The 23,985-nt window shown below is 54.6% G+C and overlaps 3 protein-coding genes across 3 annotated transcripts; 2 read left to right on the top strand and 1 right to left on the bottom strand.

Moving 5' to 3' along the window:
- The first annotated feature begins 14 nt into the window (after positions 1-14).
- SMCR8 (SMCR8-C9orf72 complex subunit) lies at positions 15-9,343 on the top strand. Its single transcript, XM_071443820.1, has 2 exons — positions 15-2,654; positions 4,573-9,343. Exons 1-2 carry the CDS (start codon positions 307-309, stop codon positions 5,024-5,026), a joined length of 2,802 nt encoding a protein of 933 aa, XP_071299921.1. The 5' UTR covers positions 15-306; the 3' UTR covers positions 5,027-9,343.
- Positions 9,221-14,932, bottom strand: SHMT1 (serine hydroxymethyltransferase 1). Its single transcript, XM_071443821.1, has 12 exons — positions 14,833-14,932; positions 13,563-13,680; positions 13,127-13,272; positions 12,710-12,825; positions 12,459-12,619; positions 12,225-12,306; positions 11,790-12,002; positions 11,440-11,556; positions 10,980-11,102; positions 10,677-10,793; positions 10,451-10,561; positions 9,221-10,066 (listed from the first exon to the last, which is right to left on the bottom strand). Exons 2-12 carry the CDS (start codon positions 13,653-13,655, stop codon positions 9,897-9,899), a joined length of 1,449 nt encoding a protein of 482 aa, XP_071299922.1. The 5' UTR covers positions 13,656-13,680; positions 14,833-14,932; the 3' UTR covers positions 9,221-9,896.
- A 1,303-nt stretch (positions 14,933-16,235) lies between these two features.
- LOC139598352 (chemerin-like receptor 1) lies at positions 16,236-17,981 on the top strand. The gene has a single exon (XM_071444672.1). It carries the CDS (start codon positions 16,425-16,427, stop codon positions 17,508-17,510), a length of 1,086 nt encoding a protein of 361 aa, XP_071300773.1. The 5' UTR covers positions 16,236-16,424; the 3' UTR covers positions 17,511-17,981.
- Positions 17,982-23,985: the final 6,004 nt, after the last annotated feature.

The raw sequence follows: 23,985 nt of genomic DNA, 5'->3' as shown, positions 1-23,985 counted from the left end.
TCGGTAACGACAAAGGGCGACGACGGTAAATATAAACAACTCCAGCTGAGGAGGAGGAAGAAGAGGAGACGGTGGCGTCGCTTCCTGCCGGCGAGGTCAGAGGCCGCGCGTCATGTGACTCCAAGATGGCTGCGGGTCCGTGAGGAGGCGGCGGCTCCGGCCATGGCGGCGGCGTGAGGGGGACAAGGGGTTGCGGCAGCGGCAGGGCCGGGCCGGGGCTGCGCCGGTGCCTCCCGCGGGGCCCGGCGGTGGCGGGGGGACCGGGGGCGCGTCGCTGCTCCATGTCGGTCCCGTCCTGCGGGAAATATGATCAGCGCCCCTGACGTGGTGGCCTTCACCAGGGAGGAGGAGCTGGAGGATGATCTGTACCGCGAGCCGCCCCTGCCCGAGGAGTACTCGGTGCCGCTGTTCCCCTTCTCCGGCCAGGGCGCCAACCCCTGGGCCAAGGTCGCCGGCTCCAAGTTCACCCGGGACTTCATCCTCATCTCCGAGTTCTCGGAGCAAGTGGGGCCCCAGCCCCTCCTGACCATCCCTGATGACGCCAAAGTGTCGGGCACCTTTGATCTCAATTATTTTTCCCTGCGGATCATGTCTGTGGATTACCAGGCATCCTTCGTGGGGCACCCTCCCGGCTCTGCCTACCCGAAGCTGAACTTTGTGGAGGATTCCAAGGTGGTGCTGGGGGACTCCAAGGAAGGGGCCTTTGCCTACGTGCACCACTTGACCCTGTATGACCTGGAAGCCAGGGGCTTTGTGAGGCCCTTCTGCATGGCCTATATTTCTGCTGACGAGCACAAAATCATGCAGCAGTTTCAGGAACTTTCCACCGAGTTCTCCAAAGCCTCCGAATGCCTGAAGACGGGGAACCGGAAAGCTTTTGCCAACGAGCTGGAAAAGAAACTGAAAGATCTTGACTACACCAGGACCGTCCTGCACAATGAGACTGAGCAGCAGAAGAAAGCCAATGACAAAGGGTACTACACAACCCAGGCCATTGAGAAGGCCAACGAGCTGGCCAGTGTGGAAAAGTCAATCATAGAGCACCAAGACCTGCTGAGGCAGATCCGGTCATATCCCTACAGGAAGCTGAAGGACTCTGAATTCCATCCCTACGAGCCAGAGTGTGCCCTGGACCAGGCTGATGTGGGCAGCCATGATCAGGACCCGACTGCCTCTGAGCCTGGTGAAACTCACCTTTACACCCACGTGCCATCCTACACCCCCAAACTCATCAAAGCCAAGTCTGCCAAGTGCTTTGACAAGAAGCTGAAGACACTGGAGGAACTCTGTGATGTTTATTTTTTCACCCAGACCCTTGACCAGTTGCACCATATCGAGAGGACTTTTCGAGGGGATGTGTGTTACCTCCTGACAGAGCAGATCAGCCGGGCTCTCCTCAAGCAACAGAGCGTCACCAACTTCCTCTTTGAGGATGTGTCTTTCCTGGATGAAAAACCTCCTGAAAAACAGTACAGAGGCTGCCAGGGGCTCGGCCAAGATGCCATGGATGAAAAGTGTTTGGAAGAGTCCCTTGCTCCCAAAGTGGTCATCAGCCTGGGCTCCTACAAATCCAGTGTGGAGTGTGTGCCCATCAAGATGGAGCAGGAAATGGAGGACTCGGAAGAACCCAAGATGTCTGAGTCCGTGATGTCTGAGCAGCAGGAGAACCTGGACTATCTGGATGCAGATATCAAAGGCAGCATCAGCAGCGGGGAGAGCATTGAGGTGCTGGGCACAGAGAAGTCGGGCTCTGGGCTGACCAAGTCTGAGAGCCAGGCCAGCCTGCCCGCCATGGCCAGCCCCCAGGCCGGCCGCAGCAAGGTGGGCAGCCGGCGCACGGTCAGCGAGGACAGCATCGAGGTGCTCAGCACGTGTCCCTCCGAGGCCCTCATCCCAGAGGACTTCAAAGCCAGCTACCCAAGTGCCATTAACGAGGAGCCCTACGTGGATGACGACCAGGGAGGCCTTCGCTTCACGCCCAGAGCCAGCCCGGGCGTGCATGACGGGCAGGACGACATCTCAAAGCAGGAAAGCTTAGTGCAGGTGGATGCCGCCTGTTGTATCGGGAAGGAGAGTCCCAACTTCCTGGAGCCCCTGGCCGAGCAGCTGGGGCAGAAGGCGTGCGAGGAGGACGGGGTGGTGCGGATCCCGCCGCAGCCCTACCGGGGCCCGGCCGAGCAGGGGCTGCGCGGGGGCTTCCCCTCCCACCAGGGCCTCTCGGGGGGGCTCCTGCCCTACGAGCTCGACTCGCGCCACCTGACGGGCAGCAGGGAGGTGAGTAAGAGCAGCCTGGACGAGTGCTCGGACTCCACCAGCCACATCAGCAGCGCCGCCTCCACGTGCTCCGACAGGACCCCGTCCCCCGCGCAGCCGGCGTGCGCGCAGCCCGGGGACAGGCACAGGAAGAGGGCCGGGCAGAACGCGCTGCGCTTCATCCGCCAGTACCCCTTTGCCCACCCCGCCATCTACTCCCTGCTCAGCGGCAGGACCCTGGTGGTGCTGGGAGAGGACGAGGCCATGGTCAAGAGGCTGGTGACGGCGCTCTCCATCTTCGTGCCCAGCTCTGGTGGCTACACCAAGCCCGTGAAGCACTGGGTCACCTCCGCTCTGCACCTGGTGGATTTCCAGAAGTGGAAGTTGATTGGACTGCAGAGGTAAATGCAAGGATCTGTTTGCTTTAGTAGGGTTGAGGTGTGTGGTAAGAGCTTCATCTCAGAGGGCAGTGGGTATGAAGGGGAGGTATCTTAATTATACCAACCTAGCTGCCATGAATTTCTGCTGGTGGGATTTATTTTGGAAAAGGACTAGATCTATCCCTGTATCCAGCCTTGCTTGGGAGTCAGTGTTTAAAACATCTGCTGGGCACTTGCTGCCTGCCTCAGGTGAGTTACTTGGCCAGGAGGTTTTTGCCTGGCAAAGCAGAGAGCAAACACCTGAGTCCTGCTGGGTTCCTGGATGATCTGATAGAAGTGTTCCTGGAGTCCCTTGTGTGCTCTGCTTTGCCATCTCCTACTGGAACTCTTCTCACATTTCTAGCTGGAATTTTAGGGTAGATGGTGCTGTGCTGGAAGGGAGGAGCCTTCTTCACCTTCTGGAGCCTATTGAAGAAGTGATGAGATCTGTAGGTGAGAATTGGAGTGCAGCACCTCAGTCTGTGCTGGTGAGGAAGAAAGGTCCCTGGAGCTGTGCAGGAACAGTGTTGGGATTGTAGGAAACCTCTGCTTAGGGTGAGAACTATCCCAAAAACAAGTGCCCCTTCCCAACACCCAGTCCTGAGCTGTGGCTTCACATATTAGCTCATATTGGCAAAGAATGTTTGCTCAACTCGAGGGCCCTGCCCTTGTTGATGAAAAGGATTTTTTTGTGTGTTCCAGGATGTGTTCTGTGCTTTGGGCACAGGTATGGCAGGGAATGGCCATTGCTGTCACCAGTGTGGAAAACATGAGTCAGAGTGGCAGACAGTGCTCAGAGCCAGGCTGGAACAGCTCCTGCAGGAGTGTTTGTAAACAGCAGGAAAATTAAAACACAGAGACCTGCTTGCTGAGCTGAAGAGTATTGTATTGCTGGGGGAAATTATCCAAAACTGTGAGTTTGCTCTCATTTCTATGCTTGTGAGGCAGGATGACAGCTCTGCCAACAGCTGCTCACAAGCTCTCTGTCTGTCAGTGAGGTTTTTAAAAACCCCAAGTGTTTACTCGTTGCTCAATGTTTGTGGTTAGATGCCATTTTTATAAACAGAAATCTTTATTTAAGAGCTGCCTGTAACATGTGTCAGTCATTTCAGCTCTCCTCCGTGGAATGTTAATTAAGTGCTCAGTTTAATGTGGGTGCTCTCCACAAACCATTTGTAGGAGGGCTCTGGGAAGGAATTCAGAGGCTGAACTCTTTATTCCAGTAAGGATCCTGTGTCTCCTATGGCCAGGTGCTGCCTGGGCACTGGGGCAGCCCCTACACCAGTTGGGGCTCCCAGTTTGAGGCTGGGAGCTGTATCTCAGCCCGGCAGCTGTCAGCGCAAAGCATGGAGGAGCTGAAGGGTGTGCGTAGGCTGCTAATTTGCATTTCAATAACATTAGGTTAAGCTTGGTGGGTAATTGTATCCCTGTGAGCTGTGGGTTTGCACCTGAGTGACAAATAGGCTCAGCCAGGAAATGTTGTGGGTTAAGGATGGTTCTGTCTTTTAGGAAATTCAGAAGGTTCTGCTCCACTCGGGGCTCCGACCACCTCAGAGCAGCTCCATCCCAAAGTGATTTGGGGGGAGCTCTTGGAAAGGGGGGACTGCTTTGGGTTTCTGAGTCCCATTGGAGGCTCCCAGCTGCTGTTCACCAGAGATGTCCTATGGGTCCCTCTGCGTGTCACTGTGGGAGGGAGCTGACCCCAGGTGTGGTGGTTTATGCTGCAGCCTGCACAGTACAGATCAGGGCAGGTTTCTTTAGGATCTGGCAAGCTGCAGAGCCAATTTTCCCCCCACCTTAGGCTTTATTCACCCCCAGAGGTCTTGGTACAGGACACGGACGCACCCTGCTGCTTCCTTGTGGCTGCCCTGCAGCCCTGACGCGTGTGTCACTGTTGCAGGGCAGTGTCCCCTGGCGGGGTGAACGTGCTGCACGCCCTGAGCCGCTACAGCCGCTACCTGAGCATCCTGGACGCCGACAGCAAGACCCTGCGCTGCCCCCTGTACAAGGGCAGCGTGGTGGCCAGGCTGGCCGACCACCGCACCCAGATCAAGCGAGGCAGCACCTACTACATGCACGTGCAGAGCATCCTCACCCAGCTGTGCTCCAAAGCCTTCCTCTTCACCTTCTGCCATCATTTGCACCTTCCCATCAGCGAAAGGGAACCGGAGGAATCCGTTGTGAATCGCAGGATGAACTTCCTAAAGCTTCAGCTGGGCCTTGCCAATGAAGATATCAAAATCGTGCAGTACTTGGCTGAGCTGCTGAAGCTGCACTACATTCAGGAACCGGGGCAGGGGGGGAACCCCCTGCTCAGATTTGACTATGTTCCCAGCTTTTTGTACAAAATCTAGCCTTGCACAGGCCGTGTGCCCACGTGCTCGGGGTCTGACAGAGCTCATCTGTGCTTGGCATTGCCGCTGTCTGCAGCAGCTCTCACACGTGGGGAAGGGGCCCAGGTATTGGTGTCTCTGCTCCGCAGAAATCCGGCGCTGTGGGAGTGGATTTCTGGATTTCTGGGTGTTCCCTGTAGCCAAAAGCATAAGTATTCCATCACATAAACCATCAGGCACTCTGTAAATGTTAGAAGGGGCACTGTTAAAGTGGATCACAGCAACATCCTGGGGGGTTATGGCATGAGGGGAGGTGGGCTATCTTGGGGATCAATACTGACCAGTGTGCAGCCCCCCACAGAGCACAGTGCATGCTTCTGCCAGAGCCCTGAGCACTGTCAGGCCCTTCCATGGAGCCAGGGCTGTGACCAGAGGTGTAAAGGCCATGTGAAGTTTTGTATCCACCAATGTGACTGTCACGAAAGTGTAGCTCAGAGCCCCCTGGCAGGGCAGCAGCTCACAGGCCTGTGCACAGCCACAGTGGGTGGTGTCCCTTCCTGCAGTGAGTTTCTGGGCACTTCCCAGGATAGGTCATCCCTGGGTGAGTGGGAGCACAGTGGAGGCATACCTGCTTTCTCCCCAGAAAGGGTTTCCCAGTGTCTCCCAGCTTGGTTAAAATCAGGAAGGTGGAAGCAGTCCCTAAGGCTGGCAAGCCCCGAGGCGCCGGCCGCTGTGAATGTAGAGCACTGTGCCTTGTTCATTTGTCACGTCCCATTTGCTGGGTGTGCAGGGAGCCAGGGCATCCTCCTCAGGCTGCAGGGAGCCAGGGGATCATCCTCAGGCTGCAGGGAGCCTGGGCATCCTTAGGGAGACTGGGGATCCTCAGAGATTGTGAGGTCGGGCGTGGCTTTTTAAAGGCAGAAGGGAACTGAAGGAAGGTGAGGGCCCTGTTTTTAGGTGCTTTTTGTGGTGGGGAAATGATGTGATTCAGCTGGAGCCACGCTGTGAGACAGCAGGCTGTTACCACAGGCTGGTGAGGTACAAGTGCTCAGGAGAGATGGGGGATGAATGTACTGGATTCTATGTTTTATCCATAATAGTTTATTTTATTTTATTTTATTTTGTTTTGTTGGGGAGTTGGCATTTGTGCTTTGTGGTGAAACAGAGCTGGCATTGCTGCCTGCTGCTCCTGGCTGAGCTGTTGTCATGTCCTGACTACCTCTCCCAGGGCTCCTGGGTGGCTCTGGATGGGGCAGAACTGCTGCTCCCTGAGCCTGGGTACTGAGAACTTTTCCTTTCAAAGCTTCTGTGCCATAAAGGAGGTACCACCAAGGTGGTGACACTCCCAGATTGTTCCTGTCAGTGCCCAAAGCTTTGTGCCCAGGCACAGCACTTCCCTCTGGAGTCTCGTGGGTGATCCTGGGCCTGGGCTGCTCTGCCCAGTGCCATGGGCAGCAGCAGCTCCCAAGGTATTTCTAAGTAAGCAAAGTTTTTCTAGGAAAGCTAATCTTTGTTTTAATTCTTTTTAATGCTGATTATGGGGTGAGAGCAGCTGACATCATACAAGAACTGATCTGTTCTTTGGTTCGTTGGGGTTTTTTTTAAACTTCTGTTTATGGTGATAATGTGAAGCAGCTTTGGAGGTGAATGTGATCTTCCTTCTGAGCCTGGGAGGTTTCTGTGTACAGCCTGGGCTTCCCCAGCGTGGCTTAGACCCCACTTGCTGTGAGACCTGCACTCCTCCAAAACCATGTCTGGAGGCAGGGAGGCTCCTTGGGGAGGCTGTCATTTTGCACCAGCATCAGTGCCTCAGGGTTGTGCCACCTCCTCCTGTCCCCTGGAAAGGGCTCTCTGGGGTACAAACCAACAGGGCAGAGAAGTTGTTTTTAAGGTTACTGCTGTTTGTGGTGGCTCAGCCAAGTTGGCCTCGTGGTTCTCTCCAGAGGGATTTCCAGGGTCAGGGGTTGTTTGTGTTGGTGTTTTGAGGTCGTGGTTGGAAGCAGGGTGGTGTGGCCTTTGCTGAAGGTGAGCTTCTCACCTTTATAGCGTGTTCAAAGCCTTTTCCTGTCCTGCCTGTGCCCTCCTGTCTCATGTGAGCTGAGTCTGCTGGTGAAAGGCCTCTGTGTCCATCCAGTTTTCTGCTTCCTGATGCGACTCAAGGTGCCCTCTGATTGATTCATGCACACCCAAACTTCCACACTAAAGCTGAGGTGAGATTCCCTGGGGGGAGAGGGAGATGAGTAATGCAGGTGACAGCAGGCAGATGAAAGCTCCCGGCAGCCTGCTCTGGAGCAGTGCTCAGAACAGGAGCTTGTTTCCTGCTGGGAAACCACCCAGTGCTGTTTGGGTTTGAGGAGGGGAGGGAAGGACAGACTTTTTTCCTGCTGACTCACTCACATGTCTTCCTCCAGCACAGAGTGGGAGAGATGATTCGTGGTGGCTCATCTTAGTCACAGTGGTTTCGACCTGTGCTGTTCAGCTGTGCTCATAAATTGATAAATAACTCACTTCTTGCTCCCTCTGTCCAACCTGTAGTATCTGATATTCAAGGCTGTGTTGAGCAATACTTGCACTGCCATCTGTCTGACCTGCTTCACCTCTCTGCCACCAAGCAGCTCTGACTGGGGAGGATGCCCCGGGGGCTGGAACATCACTGATTCCCAGCAGGAGCTCTGGGATTATCTGCAACTGGGAGCTGTGGAGAAACGCCCTGGAGTGCTTGTGCTCCTCTCAGCAGTGTAACCTCTGAACCTGGACTGGAAAAGGGGGAGTTGACACCGGGCTCTGGCACCTCTGGGCATTTGGAGGCCTCTGCTTGTGGTGGTAGAAACTGGGGGGATTCTGAGGGCAGCTGGTGTCTGGGAGCTGAGTTCCTCTTTCCTCTGCAATGTCTCTGTTCTGCTGCTGCTGTACAGTACTGATCCTGTATTGGCACTTTAGGACTTTCCCCCATCTCTGGTGTGGTACCTCACCAGTTTCTGATATTCACAGACTAACCACAAACCACAACCTTTGCACTGACAGCTCCTGCCATGACGTGTGTGTCGTCCTCTTGCCTGAGCCATCCTTCCCCGAGGAGCAGGGGGTTCCTGGCAGTGGCAGTGCCACCCTCACCAGCCTTTCAGCTGCCAGAGCCACCGGTGCCCTGCATGGCCGTGTCCCCTGCTTCTGTGAGTGCTGCCAGCCCAGCATGTCCCCGCTCCCGCACGGCCCTGCAGGCTCCCCCCGGCGTCCAGGGAGGGGAGGTGTTCACCTGACCAAGAATTCATCAGAGCAGAAGCCTCTCCCAGCCAGGAGGGAGGGCTCCCGTTCCCCACTCCTGCTCTTCCCAGCTGCCAGCCCCTGCTCTGCTCCCCACTAACCCCCCCTGCTCCCAGCTCCCACCCCAGGAGGCTCAGCCATAGCTGTAGGTGATCTTAACCCTACAAAGGTTTCATTTCTCAGAGAACAGTGCTCAGATTTCCTTTCATCTGATAGCAATCACTTCTGAGCAGCTCCACAGAGCTGCCTATACTCTAGCAATATTCACCGTGGTGGGAGGGTGGGAGAGGCACTCCAGGGGTGGGAGCTGATGGCTCTGTGCCCCCAGGCCAGTTCTTTGGGGTTTATTAAGTGTGAGGGTCCTGAGCCCCCTGGTCTGGTGGTGGGGGCCAGCCCACACTGCAGGAGCTGGGCAGGACCTTGTAGCAGCACAGTGAGAAGGCTCCTGTGACAGGGTCTGAGGGAATTCAAGGAGCTGCCCAGGCTGCAGGAGAACCCCTGGCCCAGAGCACAATGTCAGAGCACCAAACTGCACCCCGATGTTGGAGGGGTCACAGACCCCCACCCCCTGCTCCCTGGGACAGATCTAACTGGAAGGCAGAAGCAGGGGACCCGGTCCTGCCGGCAGCACAGCTGCTGCCACGGGGATGGGGCTGGGCTTGGAGCTGCCTCTGGAGGCTGCCAGGAGGCTGTGATGAATTCTCATCTTATTTTAAAAGCACTGTATCCTATTCCTGCATGTTGAGTTCGTGTGTGTGCCTGTGCGTGCCGAATGCTTGCATCAGTAGTTAGGGCGAGTGTGACCAGGGGAAACCCAAGAAGCATGTCTTAGTGTCGTGCTGTAAGTGTCACTGCACAAGAGTTTAACAGATGTTAACACCAAATGACTAGTCTGAGAAATGTACTTTTAAAAAAAAAATATTTATTTGGGTTCAGATATTTTTGAAATACAAAAAAAAAAAAAAAAAAAAAAAAAAAAAAAAAATTGGTCGTATTTTTTAAAGCTTATAATTCTTGTCATACGTTGTGGTTCAATTCTTAATTTTACCGTGCTTATTAAAAAATGGTTCAACCTAAGCTTTGTGCCAAGGGGTCTGAGAAAATACTGGAGGATCTGGTTAGGATGGGATAGTGATCCCAGGAGGGATGTTCAGGACAAGGCTTGGCCTTGTCATAGCCTGGGGAGGTGGCACGGCACATAGGATGAAGGGGAATCCTCGAGGCTGAAACCAGGGGGGCTTTTACTGGCTGTGAGGTTCCTTGTGCAGCTGGAGCCCCTGTCCCTCACACTGCCATGGGCAGGGTGTCCAGGGAATGTGGACATTCATCTGCTGCTCCACAGCCAGCAGGAGCTGGATGGCACCTGGCCATGAGGTGAGTGAGGGTGACCTGGTGCTCGGTGACACAGTGGTGAAGGGCTGGTGTCCCCACAGGGGTTGTACTCATGGGGTCCCTGTGCCCCACATGGGAGGGGAAAGGGGAGTAAGAGCCAAAGGAGGAGCTGCTGCTGCAGCTCCACAGGGAAGGGCTGGGGGAAGGCACTGGGGTGTTGGTGTCAGGCTGGGGATTGGGGGTGTGCCATGACCCTGGGTACTCCTGTGGCTCCAGGAGCGGGCATGGCTGTGTCCCCTTACAGGACAGGCAGCCCCGGCAGTGGGAATGTGGCTGCAAAGGCTTCCACCTCTTCCTTCAGTGCCTTCAGCTCCCCACGGTATTTCGGGTCCTCCAATTTGTCCTTGAATTCCTTCAGTGTGGCCTTGGGGCTCATGTCCTTCTGCACACGCAGAGCCAGCTCAATCCCTGCCAGGATGGAGATGTCTTGGTCAGCCCTCACAGCTGCTGCAGCCCAGGGCTCTCCCAGCCCTGCTGCCCCCTGGGACACAGCCCTGCTCCGTCCCTCCTTCCCATCTCAGGGACTTGCTGCCCAGGGAAACAACTTGGAGCTCCTGAGGACAACGGGGAGAGAACTGCGAGAGGGACGGGCTTTCAGCCCACTGCCTGCAGTGGGGAGAGTTTGGCTGGTCCCAGCTGTGGCCAGATGCCCTCTCCCACATCCAGATGTGGAGGTAGGATGGATATTCCTCTTTGGTGGGTGTGCTCCCTTGCCAGCTGGTGCCTCCTCACCCGGGGGGGATGCCCTGTTCCAGGCTGGTGCTGGAGCTGAGGCTCCCCACGCCAGCTCACCTTTGTGGATGTACTGGGCCACCTTGCGGAAATCGTCCTGCCGGAAGCCGCGCGAGGTCAGGGCCGGGGTCCCGAAGCGGAGGCCGCTGGGCCGCAGGGCACTGACATCACCTGCAGCACAACGAGGCACCCGTGACCCAACCTGGCACCGAAACCACCACCTGTGGGATTCCAGCCCGGCTCCTGGAGCAGAGCAGGGGCTGGCAGAGCTTGTGGGATCCCTCACCAGGGCACGTGTTCTTGTTGCAGGCGATGGAGCAGAGCTCCAGCACCCGCTCGGCCCGGCCGCCGTCTGTGCCTTTGCTGCGCAGGTCCACCAGGATCAGGTGATTGTCAGAGCCCCCTGCAAAGAGAGGGCTTTGGTGGGACTGGGGAAATCCAACCCAATTCCTGCTCCCACAGGAAACTTCAGCAAAAGAAGACTTGAGATCTAACAGGGGGTAAGGAATTGTGCCAAGAGAGCCCTGCCATGGTGTCCTTGAAGAGCTGCCCAGGTCAGCCCCATCTCACTGCTGAGACGTGTCCTCACCTGTGACGATGTCGTAGCCCATCTCCATCAGTGCTGATGCGAGTGCCTTGCAGTTGGCCACCACCTGCTGCTGGTAAGCCTTGAACTCGGGTGTCATGGCCTGATGCAGTGCCACAGCAATCCCTGTGGATAGAGGCAGGCCAGGGTCAGGTCTGGGGGGCTCCCACCAGCAATGGCAGCAGAAGCCATACTGGAGCTGAATGAATGAATGGACTGATCCTTGCTTTCCCCTAACCAGGCTGGTGGCATTGCCATGAGCCAAAACACAGGATAGGACAGGCTTGGTCACTCCTTAGGCAATGCTGGATCACCAGCTGCCTTATTCCACAGCTTCCCCAGGCTGTGAGCCCTGTAGGGCAGCTGGGCCTCCCATGCTGCTGCTGGGGGTCAGAGCCCTGCCAGGACCCCTTTGCCAGCTCCCTCTGCCATGCTGGAGCTGGCAGCCAGCCTGGCTGCATACCTGCAATGGCGTGATTGTGTGGGCCTCCCTGCAGCCCCGGGAACACTGCCTGGTTGATGAGGCTCTCCAGGTTGTAGAGGGTCTCCTTGCCTGTCTTGGGGTCCATGCTGCGGGTGCCTGTGAGACGGGGAGGACATGGTGACAAGGCAGCACAGCCACCCTTCCCCACGAGCTGCTTTCACCCCCTGGCTGCTCACTGCAGGCACAGTGGTTATTCCTCTTCAAATCTGAGCCAGGATTAGTCCAGGACAGCTCCCTAGACACTCCCAGGATCTTTCTGCCCTCTCTCCTTCCCAGTTAGAGCAGGAAGGAGCGTTAGCTTGCAGCGTTTCTCCCGGCACCCCGGGCACCTTTGCGGTAGAAGATCATGCCGGCCCTGCAGCCCCGCAGGGTCTTGTGGGTGGTGGTGGAGACGATGTCGCAGTGCTCGAAGGGCGAGGGCACCACGCCGGCGGCCACCAGCCCGCTGATGTGCGCCATGTCGGCCATCAGGAAGGCCCCGTTGTCATCGGCGATCTTCCGCATGCGGGCGTAGTCCAGGTTCCGCGAGTAGCAGCTGACACCTGCAGGGACAGGAGCAGATGTGCAGCACCCTGGGACAGCCCCAGGACCAGGCCTGCAGTGCAGACAGCCCAGCAGGCTGTACACGAGCACAGTTCACGAGCTCCTTCTGGGGTGGTTGTGTTGGAGGTTTCCTCCTGGCACTGCAGCATCCATGGGTTTCAGGGAGCCACCCCCAGCCCAGCCCTGCCACCAGGGGAGGTTGGTACAGGTGTGATCCTTACCTGCTATGATCAGCTTGGGGTGGAAGAGCCGGGCGTTCTCCTCCAGCTTGTCATAGTCGATGTAACCAGTCTTGGGGTTGACCTGGGAGAGGAAGAGGAGGATTCAGCCACCTCGCTGTGGTGAAGATCAGCTGCAGTGCTGTCCTGCAGGAGGGAGTACTGGCACTTTTAACTTTAAGAGGCACCAACACTAATGATTAGTGCATCCTGGCTCTGGCTGGAGTAGCTCCCTACCTTGTAGGGCATGGACTCAAAGAAGAGAGAGGTGGCAGAGATCTTCTTCTTGTCTGTCATGAAGCCGTGGGTGAGGTGGCCACCGTCGGGCAGGTCCAGCCCCATGATCCTGCCGTGGGGCTCCACCAGGGCCGTGTACACCGCAAAGTTTGCAGGTGACCCTGCAGAGAGAGCACACCGGGCTGGGTATGAATGCTGGGGCACACAGGGGCCTGGGCAAACTGTCCTGGCTCTCCTGAGCACCCCAATACCTGAGTAGGGCTGGACATTGACTCCCCACTTCTGGGGGTCGAGCCGGTAAGCCTGCAGGGCTCGCTTCTGGCACAGCCTCTCCAGCTCGTCCACAAACTCCGTCCCGCCGTAGTACCTGCATGCAGGACAGGGCAGGGCTAAAAGCAAACTCAGTACTCAGAACAGGCCCTGTGACCAGGCTGGGGACACGCTGGGGTGATGCCCCTTTTGTGCAGCCACAGCAGATGTGACCCTGCTGAGACTGTCCCATGTGTGGCCATGGACAGAGGCTGAGAAGGTCAGAGCCTGTCGTGGAAGAGCCTGGCTGCCAGCACAAGGACACTGCTTCCTTCCCTCAGGTGAGGCCTGGCAGGATGGGGGGTTCCTCTCCCACCCTGCTAGGGTTTGGGTTGGTGGGCCTTAGCCCAGCCCCATACCTCTGTCCTGGGTAACCCTCAGAGTATTTGTTGTTCATGCAGGATCCCAGGGCCTCCAGGACTGCTCGGCTTGCAAAGTTCTCCGATGCAATTAACTCCAGCCCCAACCTCTGCCGCTGCTTCTCCTTCTTGATGATGCTGTGCACCTTTGGGAGAGGAGAGAAATGGCTTCAGCCATCTCTGCACAGAGATATGGATGTTCCACCACAGGAACAGGGCTTGGAGAGGGGCTTGGAAAGGTGCTGGAGAACAGAGATGTGATCCCTTCTTGGTGCAGCTGATCCCGACCAGTCACAGAGAGGGCACAGAGAATGGGTGGGTTCCAGCAGCTCAGCCTTGGACCCTGCCACGTCCTTGGCTTGATGAGAACAGCATCCCCGTGGCTGGCTGGGGGATGAATGAAGCAGCTGGGCACGAGCCAGGAAGGGGCTCTCACCTCGGGGTCGTTGGTGTCCAGCGGCTCCATCACCATCTTGTTATGGGAGGCCCAGAGCTCGGCGCTGGGGAGGCCTTGTGCTGAGCTCGCCATGGTGCTGCTGCTGGCTCTGAGTCACCTGCCAGGAGAGCAGGGAGTCTGTGGGATGGCAGCGGGGCTGGGTGCCTCCACATCTCCCTGTGTGCTGCCTGCTGCCATCCCACGTACTCCCTGGGAACAGCCACGGGCTGTTGGGTGAGGAAAACACACACAACCCTCAGGCTTCCCCTGCTGCTTTAAGATCAGTTTGTTAATTACTGTGCTTTGATAATGTCTGATACTCTCCCATCACCACCCCTCCCTGAGCTCCCCCTGCCCAGCTTGGCAGTGCCTGATGTTTAATTTCAAGGGCAGCAAAGTGCTCGTACCCACAGATCTCAATTTTAACACATGCTGCAATGCCCAGCACGCTTAAACCTCTTGGCTACTTTCCCTTGGGCAAAACCCCAGCAGGTCAGAGTCCTGCCCCAAACCCTGACTGAAGCATCCTGTGGAGCTGAGAGGCTCTGAGAGGCAGCAGCTCTGCCTCTGCTGGGCTCCATGGCAGGGGTGATGCCCAGGCCGGGCAGGAGCCCTCTGGCCCAGTTGGTGCTGCTCTTGGGGAAGGAGGAACAGCCCAGCTGCTGCCTTGGCAGAAAACAATCCATCTTTTTACTCATTAACCCCCAAGGACGGGTGAAGGTCCGTGAGCAGGTTATTAAGCAATCCCACACGGTTTCCTTGTGCCAAGCTGCCAAAGTCCATTCACACCACCCTTGCTGGGCAGGGATGCTCAGCCATGCTCTGGCCCAAGCCCAGGCCTCACTGGCAGGGTGGGAATGCTCACGGCCGGAGAGGCTGGGCTGTGCAGAGGGCTGCGAGGGGCAGTGCTCTGGCTCTGAGCAGGATGCAGCTCCTGCATGTCCCCCAGCCCAGGGTGCTGCAGCACTCACTGCACAGGGGGACAGAGCTGCCATTCCCAGGCAGGATGAGACCTCCCCCACACCTGGCACCTCACCTGGGGAACCCCATCCCCGAAGCTCTGTCTCCACCTAGTTCTGCATCCGCTATATCCCGACTCCATCACCTCCCACATCCCGAGAGCCCGGTGACGCGCCCCTCTGCCCTGCCCCGCGTGGCGGGGACCAGCGCTGCCTGGCCGCTGTCCCCCTCAGCGGGATGCCGTGTCCCGGCCCTGCTCTCCCCACGCCGCACACCCCGATCGTGCCTCGGCCCCGGTCCCGGTCCTTACCCGATCCCGATTCCGCTACCGCGCGAAAGCCCGCGCACTACCATAGCCCGGCCGGGCCCCGCCCCCTCCGCGCCGCGACCAATCAGCGCCGCGCTCCGCCCCGGCTCCGGCGGCGGGGAATACGCTCGGGAAGCCCCTGAGCCAATCAGCGCCGCGCTCTGCCCCCTCCCCGCCTCCCATTGGCTCGCGCAGGGGCGGGGCTGGCGGCGCGGCCCGCACGTGGCGCCCGGGGTGCGGGTGACCTTGGGCCGGGGAGGGGCGGGGGGCCCGCCGCTGTCACCCCTGTGCTGTCACCCCTGTGCCGTCACCCCTGTGCCGTCACCCCTGTGCCGTCACCCCTCTGCTGTCACCCCTCTGCTGTCACCCCTCTGCTGTCACCCCTGCGCCGTCACCCCTGTGCCGTCACCCCTGTGCCGTCACCCACAGCTCCAGCCCTGCCTGCCGTGCACCCCCAGGTGCTTCCCTGCGGTGTTCCCTGTGTCCCGCCACTCCCTCGTGAGCCGAAGGATGGGACACCCCAACACCGTGCAGCGGGCAGGGACATTTCCAGGCACACCCAGAACCCCCCAGGCAAGGCCGTGTCTCCAGGCCCTGGCACAGGCTGAGCACGTTGCTGCTGTTGTGGGGAGCAGAGCTGGCCCTGTCCCCCCTCGCGGCAGAGGGACACCACCCCCTGTGCCCAGAGGGATTTCGGGGTGCTCAGGAGGGAGAGCAGCCAGGGGGTGAATGGTGCAGGCAGGGCAGTGGCCGTGTTTTCTTCATTCATCAAACCCCAGTTAGTGGCCGGGCTTGGCCAACCGGCCCCAGGGAACCTGCACCCCCTGGGGCTTCGGGGGTTAAATCCACACACCCCAAATTGAGGAAGAAGATTAGGGAATAAGTGATCCTACTAAATTCCTCGTGATCCCAAGCCATGGGAAAATGGGGCGAGGCAGGCAGTGTGAGTCACACTGGAGAGGAGCAGCACAAGGGGAGTCAGGCAGGAGGGTGAGACCACCAGCTGTGGGCAGAACAGCCAAGGAACAGCACGGTGAGTCCTGCCAGGAATGCCAAGGCAAGTGCCAGGATGAAAAGGAGAGAGAGAGGAGGAGGAGGGTGGGCTCACCAGAGGGTGGTGGGTGGGTGAAGGGCCTGTGGTTACACTCGGATACAGTTCAGGTGTTGTTCTGCACCTACCTGGAAGGGACTGGTGAAAAAACAGTCTGTTAACATCATTGTTACCAGTCTAGATAGTTTTTGCTGTCATAATTTGTTACTGGTCACCCAAAGAGGATTTGTCACAGTGGGGGATCTGGGTTTCCATGGTTTTGCTGCTGGTCCATGCTGGATTGCTGCTGTGGGCTGGTGATGAAGGTGTTGTTCTGACAACACTGACATCAACAGCAAACTTGGGGTTGGTTTCTCTGGTCGAGGTGGTTTCTGTGAGGTGCAGCTGCACATGCTATAGAGAAGGACTTTATATTAATTATAAATTAATTCATCTAATATAGCTTTTCACACACATTTTGTGTACAGTTGCTCACAAAGATTTTCACTTCTCTTGAGCAGCAGATAACAGCTCTGTTGTGATTCCGGTTCTTGGCTTGTGAGTGATGGACAGCACCTCTTCTTCCCCTTCCCCCTTCTCTGCCAGCTGCCCCACGGAGCAGCCTGACAACGCCACTGACCATGACTACTACTCTGGCCTGCAGAAGGCCATGCACATCCTCTCCATGGTGGTGTACAGCATCGCCTGTTTGCTGGGGGTGTCAGGCAACGGCCTCGTCATTTGGATTGCAGGCTTCAAGATGAAGAAGACGGTGAATTCCATCTGGTTCCTCAACCTGGCCATAGCTGACTTCATCTTTACCTTTTTCCTGCCCCTCAGCATCGCCTACACCGCCCTGGGCTTCCACTGGCCATTTGGGAAGCTGCTGTGCAAGCTGAACAGCACCATGGCCTTCCTCAACATGTTTGCCAGCGTCTTCCTCCTGACGGTGATCAGCATCGACCGCTGCGTTTCTGTGGCTTTCCCCGTCTGGTCTCACAACCGCAGGAGCCCGGAGCTGGCAGCCAGGATCGCGCTGGGGACGTGGGTCCTGGCTGTCCTGCTCAGCTCCCCATACCTCGTCTTTCGGGACACCCTGGTCAGCTCCAGGAACGTCACCAGCTGTTACAATAATTTCGCGCTGTCCGATGATTACACGTCGGAGGCGACGCGCAGGCTGTGGAGGATGCGGCACAAAGCGATGATCGTCACGCGGTTCTTATGTGGGTTCCTCATCCCCTTCATGGTGATTCTCATCTGCTATGGCGTCGTGGCTGTCAAGCTGAAAAGAAGGCAGCTGGCCAACTCTGCAAAGCCCTACAGAATCATCATTGCTGTCACAGTCTCGTTTTTCCTCTGTTATTTCCCATATCACGTCTTCTCCTTGCTGGAAATATCCAACAACTCTTCCAGCCATGAGATGAAACTGGCCCTTTACATAGGGATCCCCTTGGTTTCCAGCCTGGCTTTCTTCAACAGCTGCATCAACCCCATCCTGTATGTCTTTGTGGGGCCGGATTTCAAGGAGAAGTTTCGCCAGTCCATCCTGTCCACCTTTGAAGGGGCCCTCAGCGAGGAGTCGGTCCTGGGCAGCCTGACCGGCCGGCGCAAGTCCAGGTCTGCCTCAGAAGTGGAGATCCCGAGGGTCTGAGCAGGTGCTGCTGTGGAAGGGGCCGTTCTTTTCTCTGCATTTTCCCTCATTTCAGGGCTCAGATCATGGGACTGGGGACTGCGTGGAGCTGCACATGCTAGCGAGCTTTGATTTTGTGTTTTGGAGATGTCTCAAATTTGCTGTGATTTAACACACAATGGGGATGGAAGAGCTCTCTGGAGCTGCAGCAAGGTGTGTCAAAGTAGCAGCATTTTACTCCTTGTGCCTTTTGACTGTTGTGTATGGAACCTTTATAGAAAGAGGGTTAAATGCAATGGCTGTATGTATTTTTGTAGGGAATGGAATAGTGACTAAGACACTCTTTTCTCTCCTAAGACGGGACCAATCAGTGGTCGTGCTGCTGTTACTCAGATTTGATGTATTTCTGAGCAATGCTTGTCTCTGTGTTTGACATGCTCCCAGCCCTTAAACAGCAGAGATGTGACATTTTGTGCTGTTGGTGAATGAATATTGACCCCCAATAAACTTGTGTAAAACATACCCATCCTGTTGTGTTGCCTGTGGGATAAACACTTGATCCAACCTGACCGAGCAGGTTCATCTTTGGTAACAGAACAAGCAGATAAAAAGATTAAATATCTAGAATTTGGAAACAAACCACTGGTATTAGCAGCAGCTCTATGAGTGAGGCACACAGGACATGACCTGGGCGTGAGGATTTGCCTGAGGCACACGGATCTGACTGCCAGACAATGGTTATGGTTTATTTGGGTTTCAGACCTTTGGGTACATTTGAAAACCAGTGATTGAGAGAAGAAAGAAGAACAAGTGGCTGGGCGGGGTCTGGCCAAGCTTCATGTTTGTAAACTGTCCAGGGTGAAGAAGGTGGGGACTTTCTTACAGGCTTCATAAGCCTCTGGACCCCTTAGACTTTTGTGAGTAGAAAGTGTTGGTCACGTAAGAGGGAATGACAGCACTGAGGTGTTGTGATTCCCTGTCCATCCTCAGCGAGCAGTGACTGTATCACACCTCCCTCTCCTGCCCTACCCAATTTATCTGTAGATTAGTCCAACCTACCAATTGTCCTGTTCATCCTGTCAGAAACCTGCCTTGGAGCCTCCCTGCTCCCGTGGCTGGAAAATCTCTGGCTCCCAGCCGGATTGTAGGAATTTACACATACCTCACTATTCTGCATGGATGATGTTATGAATGAGAGCTGTCACTTGAACATCTTGGGGATTAATTATGGGTCTGCTGGGCCATGCAGTATTGAATGAAGGTCATGATCCTGAAGGCACACAGGCACATTCATGCACAAACCCGCTGAGAACGGGGAATGTAACATGACCATCATACGTCAAACTTGAGTGAACAGAGAGATTTAACCTTTGTCACAAATTGCTGCCTGTCATGCAGATAAAACTGCAATGTTTGCCATGCAGCACGTAACTCTGGGGCTATTTACTTGCTCCTGATGGTAAACTACAGCATCGATTGCCATGTCAAGGTTCTGCAGACCCAGGTTTGCTCTTTCTGGTTTTCTTTATCTGTTTGCAGAGTCCACATAATTCCTTGTGACAAGAGTCTCCGTGAGTGTTGGACCAAGGCTTGGACTCCTGGCTTGCCTTTCTCCTCAACCCTGGCAGCCTCAAAGGTCAGGGTTTGAAGTGTTGACCTGGTTTGTGGTAGGAAAGAAAGCAGAAAGTTTTCTGGGTCATTTGGAGATCCAAGGTGGGTACAGAGTCCCATGGGACAACATGATTTAAGTGAAGGAGTGTCTGGGTGATGTAAGGAATTACCATGGAAAAGCTGTAGGTAACAGAGCAGGATAAGCTTGGACAGAGACTGATTTGTCATCCTGGGTCTGATCCCTGCCCTTTGTGCAATGGGAAACCATGCTGACAGCAAGACAGGCCAGGCTGCCAAGGCACTGCTTCCAAGATAAATCTCCTATTGTATCGAGTTCCCTCATGTTCAGACTATCTCATTATCACAAGGATAATTGTCAGTCCCTCATTCCCAACTAGGAGGCAGTTCATTCTCTCTGATATTTCCATTTGCCATATGCTTATCTAGAAAAGCTTGAATGAAAAAAAGGGGGAAATACTTTCCATCAGGCAATCAGAGGAGGCTGAATGGCTGCTTTGGCAGCTGTGCCCCCTCTGACGCAGCTTTGCTGTCAAGGCTCTTTCAGATGCCATGGGAGGAGTGGAACGGCCTGAGCCCCTCCAGTATTTGCAGTCATTGAGAAAGGCGCTGAACCCACTGCCTCATTGGTCCTGCAGAGGGGCCGATCCGACAGCCCCGCCCCTGCACACAGCGGGCTGGGATGGGCAGAGCCGCTGTCGTGCTCGGGGGGCAGGCACTGAGGTGTGTGTGGTCCAGGCATGGGGAGCCTTAGCTGAGAGAACAAGCGGGTTTTTAGTGAGCATTTAAGTCAGGGACCTCACCACGAGCAGCTGTTGCTGCCTTGCTTTGGAGGAGAGACTGTTGCAGGTCGCTCTGGAGCCAGGAGAAGCTGCAGAGATGGCAGGGAGGAAACCAGCCAAGGAGAATGTAGCAAGCAGTAACAAAAGAGGAGAAAGTATTTTCTCCCTGGGACCTGGATGAGATCAGGGAGATAAAAAATGGGCTCAGAATAGTTACGAGGAAAGAGGAAGGAGTGGGAGCTAAGACAGCCTTGAGTACTATCAGCAGGATAGTGAATGCAAATGAATGGGAGGGACACTGCAGCAGGTGAGGAAATTCTCATTAAGAAGAGCTTAATGAGACAATAAAAGCCTCTGGGAAGCCTCCCAGTTCCCACGCCTCTCCTCTGGTGAGACTTTCCTGGTGAGTAAAATTTTTAAGTGTCCCAATCTTGAACTTGGGGGATTGACTTGTTTGATAAGGTCAAAGGCAGTGCACAGGGGTATGAGAGCAGAACCTCTTCCAGAGCTTGCTGAAATCAGGCAGGAAATAATGCAGTGAATTAGAGGAGAGGTTCTGGTAGCAAGCTTCTCTGTGAAGATGTTGGTAATAGTGTCAGTAGGTGGGGTAGGCTGAGTCCTGAGTAAGGCTCAGCCTTTTTTTTGGTGTAGCAGCAGGGTGAGGGTCCCACTCCCAATATAAGCATTAATCTGCTCTCACTGGTCCTGGTCAGAACCAAACTGGGGAGGATACAGAATACACTTTGCTGCTTCCCTACACCTCTTCCAGCTCCTTTTTAGTGGATGGGCCAAGGCTGGTACCAAACCTTTCTTTGCACCTCACAGTTGTGCCTACAAAGCATAGGACCTGCTCTCATACACTGAATTCTGCTTTAAGCTACAAAGTTGCTCTGCAGTGACCAAGTCAAACCCTTGCTGTGCTCCCTAAATGCCTGCACAGGGCACGGTGCCTGTGTGCTCTTTGGACAGGAGCTGCAGCTTAGTGAGGCAAATTGCAAACCATGCTGGAACCCAGTATGGGTAGGACAAAGGAACAGAGCACTAATTAGTGTTTGTCATGGACTGTGTAGCTGTTCAAATTCCCTAAAATAACATGATTTCATTGTGCAGTCCAATAAATTTTGCCTAAAGGCCAATCAAAGGGCAAACCACACCTGTAAACACCAGGTGATTGGTGTGAACAGGATCTTACACAGACTTTGCAGGACAGAGCTGCCCACACACAGCAAAGCAGAGGCTGAGAACCAAACAAGAGGAACCACCACCATGGTGGTGCAGTGCTTGTCCAAACCCTCACCCTGATATCCAGCTCGAGCCATCTGTCTGTGCAGGACCTGTCACACTCCAGGTATTCCCACAACTTCTTGTCCCCTTGTTGGAGATAACCCCAACTGTCTGTGTCTGTGCTGGGGCTGATGTGGCAGATCTGTTAAACATCACAGACTGATCCGGAGCTGGGAGCGCAGTCAGAAACAGGAAAAAAACCCTGCAGGGAGCCTTCAGTCAGAGCTTTGTGACTCAGGGGGAACAGGGCTGTGACAAATGAGTCTGTGCCTGTTTCCCACAGACAGCAAGCAGTAATGTTTGATAAAGCAATGAGTGCTGTCTGCTGCCACAGCCCCTCACACAGAGAAGATGTAGTTCCCTGCTCCAGGACCTTTATTAAAGCACTTTGCTTGCCAGACATGGGGAATGCTATTTCCAGATCACTCCCAAGATATGATAAAATTACACCTTCCTTCCATCAATTCCAAAATGCATTTATAGTTGGTTTGAGTTCTGCCTCCCTAGCTGGGTTGTATCCAAGGCAGAATCTTCTGGAAATTGGACACAGTTGTCCCCCAGGCAATAAAGCTGAAGGCAGGGGAGCAGGGAGGTGATGGCTTTTGGTCTGTGCCCAGTGGAGGTGTCTGTGTGCTGCAGAACCTGCCTGCAGGCTCACAGGGGCTGTGTAGGGTACAGGATGTTTTTGGGATGCCTTTATTAGTTGGGAGAGACCAAACCTATCCACAGGGCTCTGTCAGGATGAAATCAGTGTTTCTCTGGTGCACCATGTCTGATAGTTCTCACTGCCAGCTGGTTTGAGAGGAGAGCTTTAATATCCTTTTTTTTTTTTTTTTTTAACAGAAACAACTCCAAACAAACAAACAAAAGCCAACCTGGTTGAGCAGTGATGGATGGAGCTCAGGAGCTGGGCTGACAGCAGCATTTATCTTCTCTCAGGTGATGGATGCAGGCTGTCAGTCAGCCCATGCAGGATGAGCAGTGCCCTTCACCTTGGCCGGACCAGGTGTGGCGTAGGGGAGTTTTTTTTGCACATCTCTGCTTGCCAGGGTCACATCTGGATCAAGAACAACAAACCTCTGTGAGCCAGTGTGTTCACAAATTTTCAGAATTCCTTAGATGGCTGCTAATTGAATCATTGCAAATGAAACAAAATCCATGTGCTCTTCTTGCAGCAAGTGTTTGTTGAACTCTTAGTGTTTGAATAGAGTATTGTCAAATTAACAAATCCGTCTCCCCTTGGGAGCTGAGATTTAAACTGGTGTTCCTCTGATCAGGAAGACAGAGGTGGGAAAGAAATTGATCTTTTTTTCTCCAAAAAAACAAAGGCAGTAGCCTTATAAAAAAAGGATCAGAAGACAGGATCACTTAGTTCCTGGTCCTGTGGTTTGCTTAAGCAGTGTCAGGAATTTGGGGCAGCACAAATCAAACAGTCAGCAAATTCTGAGTGCCCTGGGGTACTGAAAAATGCTTCTGGGGAAGGCTGCTAATTGCATTATGGTTCAGTGCTTCACCATGTGTTGTTTCTGGTTGTTCTGCATTAAACTGCTCTGCCACACCAGCCTGTAGCGGGATCCTGCCAGGGACACTGATGGTAAGAGAAATCTCTGCTGCTCTGTGAAGAGGCCAACAAAAGGCTCACCACCCCCCCTTCCTTTTTGTCCTGAAAACCCTGAAACAAAAAAAGAACCTGCTTGGGTCAGTGATCCTGAATTGACTGTGTGGAAGCACCAGCCTGGAAGCAGAAAAACATGGACTGGGAATGATGGGGGTGGCGAGGGACGGGACTATTCCCTTACACCTCAGTGTAATTTGGGAGAGGATGTAGGAAAGGCAGAGGATCACTGCAGCCTCTAAGAGGCTTGATGGCCTCTCTGCTCACATATTTCTAACAGATGTCCTGGCTTTGGGAGCCTGCAAGTGGAGTGCTCAACATCTGCTCCACGGCTCCATGTTAAATGGCTTCTCCTTCCCCAGTGCCGACTTTGCTGAAGAAAACAATCAAAAAAGGGAACCACCGAGTCTTGGAATGCATGAAGCAAGAAACAAATGTGAAATCTGGGGAAAACGCTGGCCTGTGAATATTTAAAGTGGAAAACACAGCTTGTAGTGGCAGAAACATGGTTTCAAACTATGAATTTAATGTTGTCCCTTCACAGTCATGTTTGGTGAGCTTGCCTGTGGCTTTTCCTCCTCTTTTTATGTTAAGGCCAGCGTGGGCAGAAATATCTGCTGGGATGATCAGCCTTGCTCCAGTGCACCCTGCAGTTCAGGAATAAACAAATTTAATTGCTTTTTGTGAGAAAAGCTGCAGTGGAAAGTACCTGATTTGTAGCTTTATGCTGAATGCTGAAATTCTGATCCACAAAATGCTGCTCAACTTGGGCGTACTGAGAAGAGTAATTTAAAACAGGTTCTAACTGCGCAGTCTGGGGAAAAAACATGGTGTTTGGGTTTTGTATTTAAAGGAGGGATGTGTGTCTGAGTGGGATGACTGCAACTTCCTCAAAGCAGTTTTGTCATGGGTATCTTGGGATAAAGCTTTTTTTCTTTTTAAGGAGAGTGACTGAAATAAGAGCCTCATTTCGGATGTCACAAGAATCTTTGTGCAGTTCAACTGATGCATGTGGCAAGGAGAGTCCTGAGAGGACTCTGGATAAATCATGTGCGCTTTTGTCAAGGAACTGAGAGGCCACTGATAGTTTCTGTTCTTAATTTACTTTGTAGAAATGCCTCTTTTTCCATAAACACTGCTGATGGCAAAGGCCAGATGGTAGCTCAGTGGGGATGGAGTCGCCCTT

This window comes from Agelaius tricolor, unplaced genomic scaffold, assembly GCF_023055355.1.
Source record: "Agelaius tricolor isolate 1412-34295 unplaced genomic scaffold, bAgeTri1.0.p SCAF_19, whole genome shotgun sequence".
Lineage (NCBI taxonomy): Eukaryota > Metazoa > Chordata > Aves > Passeriformes > Icteridae > Agelaius > Agelaius tricolor.
This window is presented reverse-complemented; position numbering and strand designations above follow the sequence as displayed.

What these genes read in the sequence shown, in the direction of transcription:
- SHMT1 (XM_071443821.1), bottom strand. Translation starts at nt 13,655, where the DNA reads ATGGCGAGCTCAGCACAAGGCCTCCCCAGCGCCGAGCTCTGGGCCTCC. An exon ending in TGGACACCAACGACCCCGAG is followed by an intron (nt 13,273 to 13,562) that starts GTGAGAGCCCCT and finishes CCTCTCCCAAAG; the next exon opens with GTGCACAGCATCATCAAGAA. An exon ending in CATGATCTTCTACCGCAAAG is followed by an intron (nt 11,557 to 11,789) that starts GTGCCCGGGGTG and finishes CCCGTCTCACAG; the next exon opens with GCACCCGCAGCATGGACCCC.
- LOC139598352 (XM_071444672.1), top strand. Translation starts at nt 16,425, where the DNA reads ATGGACAGCACCTCTTCTTCCCCTTCCCCCTTCTCTGCCAGCTGCCCC.
- SMCR8 (XM_071443820.1), top strand. Translation starts at nt 307, where the DNA reads ATGATCAGCGCCCCTGACGTGGTGGCCTTCACCAGGGAGGAGGAGCTG. An exon ending in AAGTTGATTGGACTGCAGAG is followed by an intron (nt 2,655 to 4,572) that starts GTAAATGCAAGG and finishes TCACTGTTGCAG; the next exon opens with GGCAGTGTCCCCTGGCGGGG.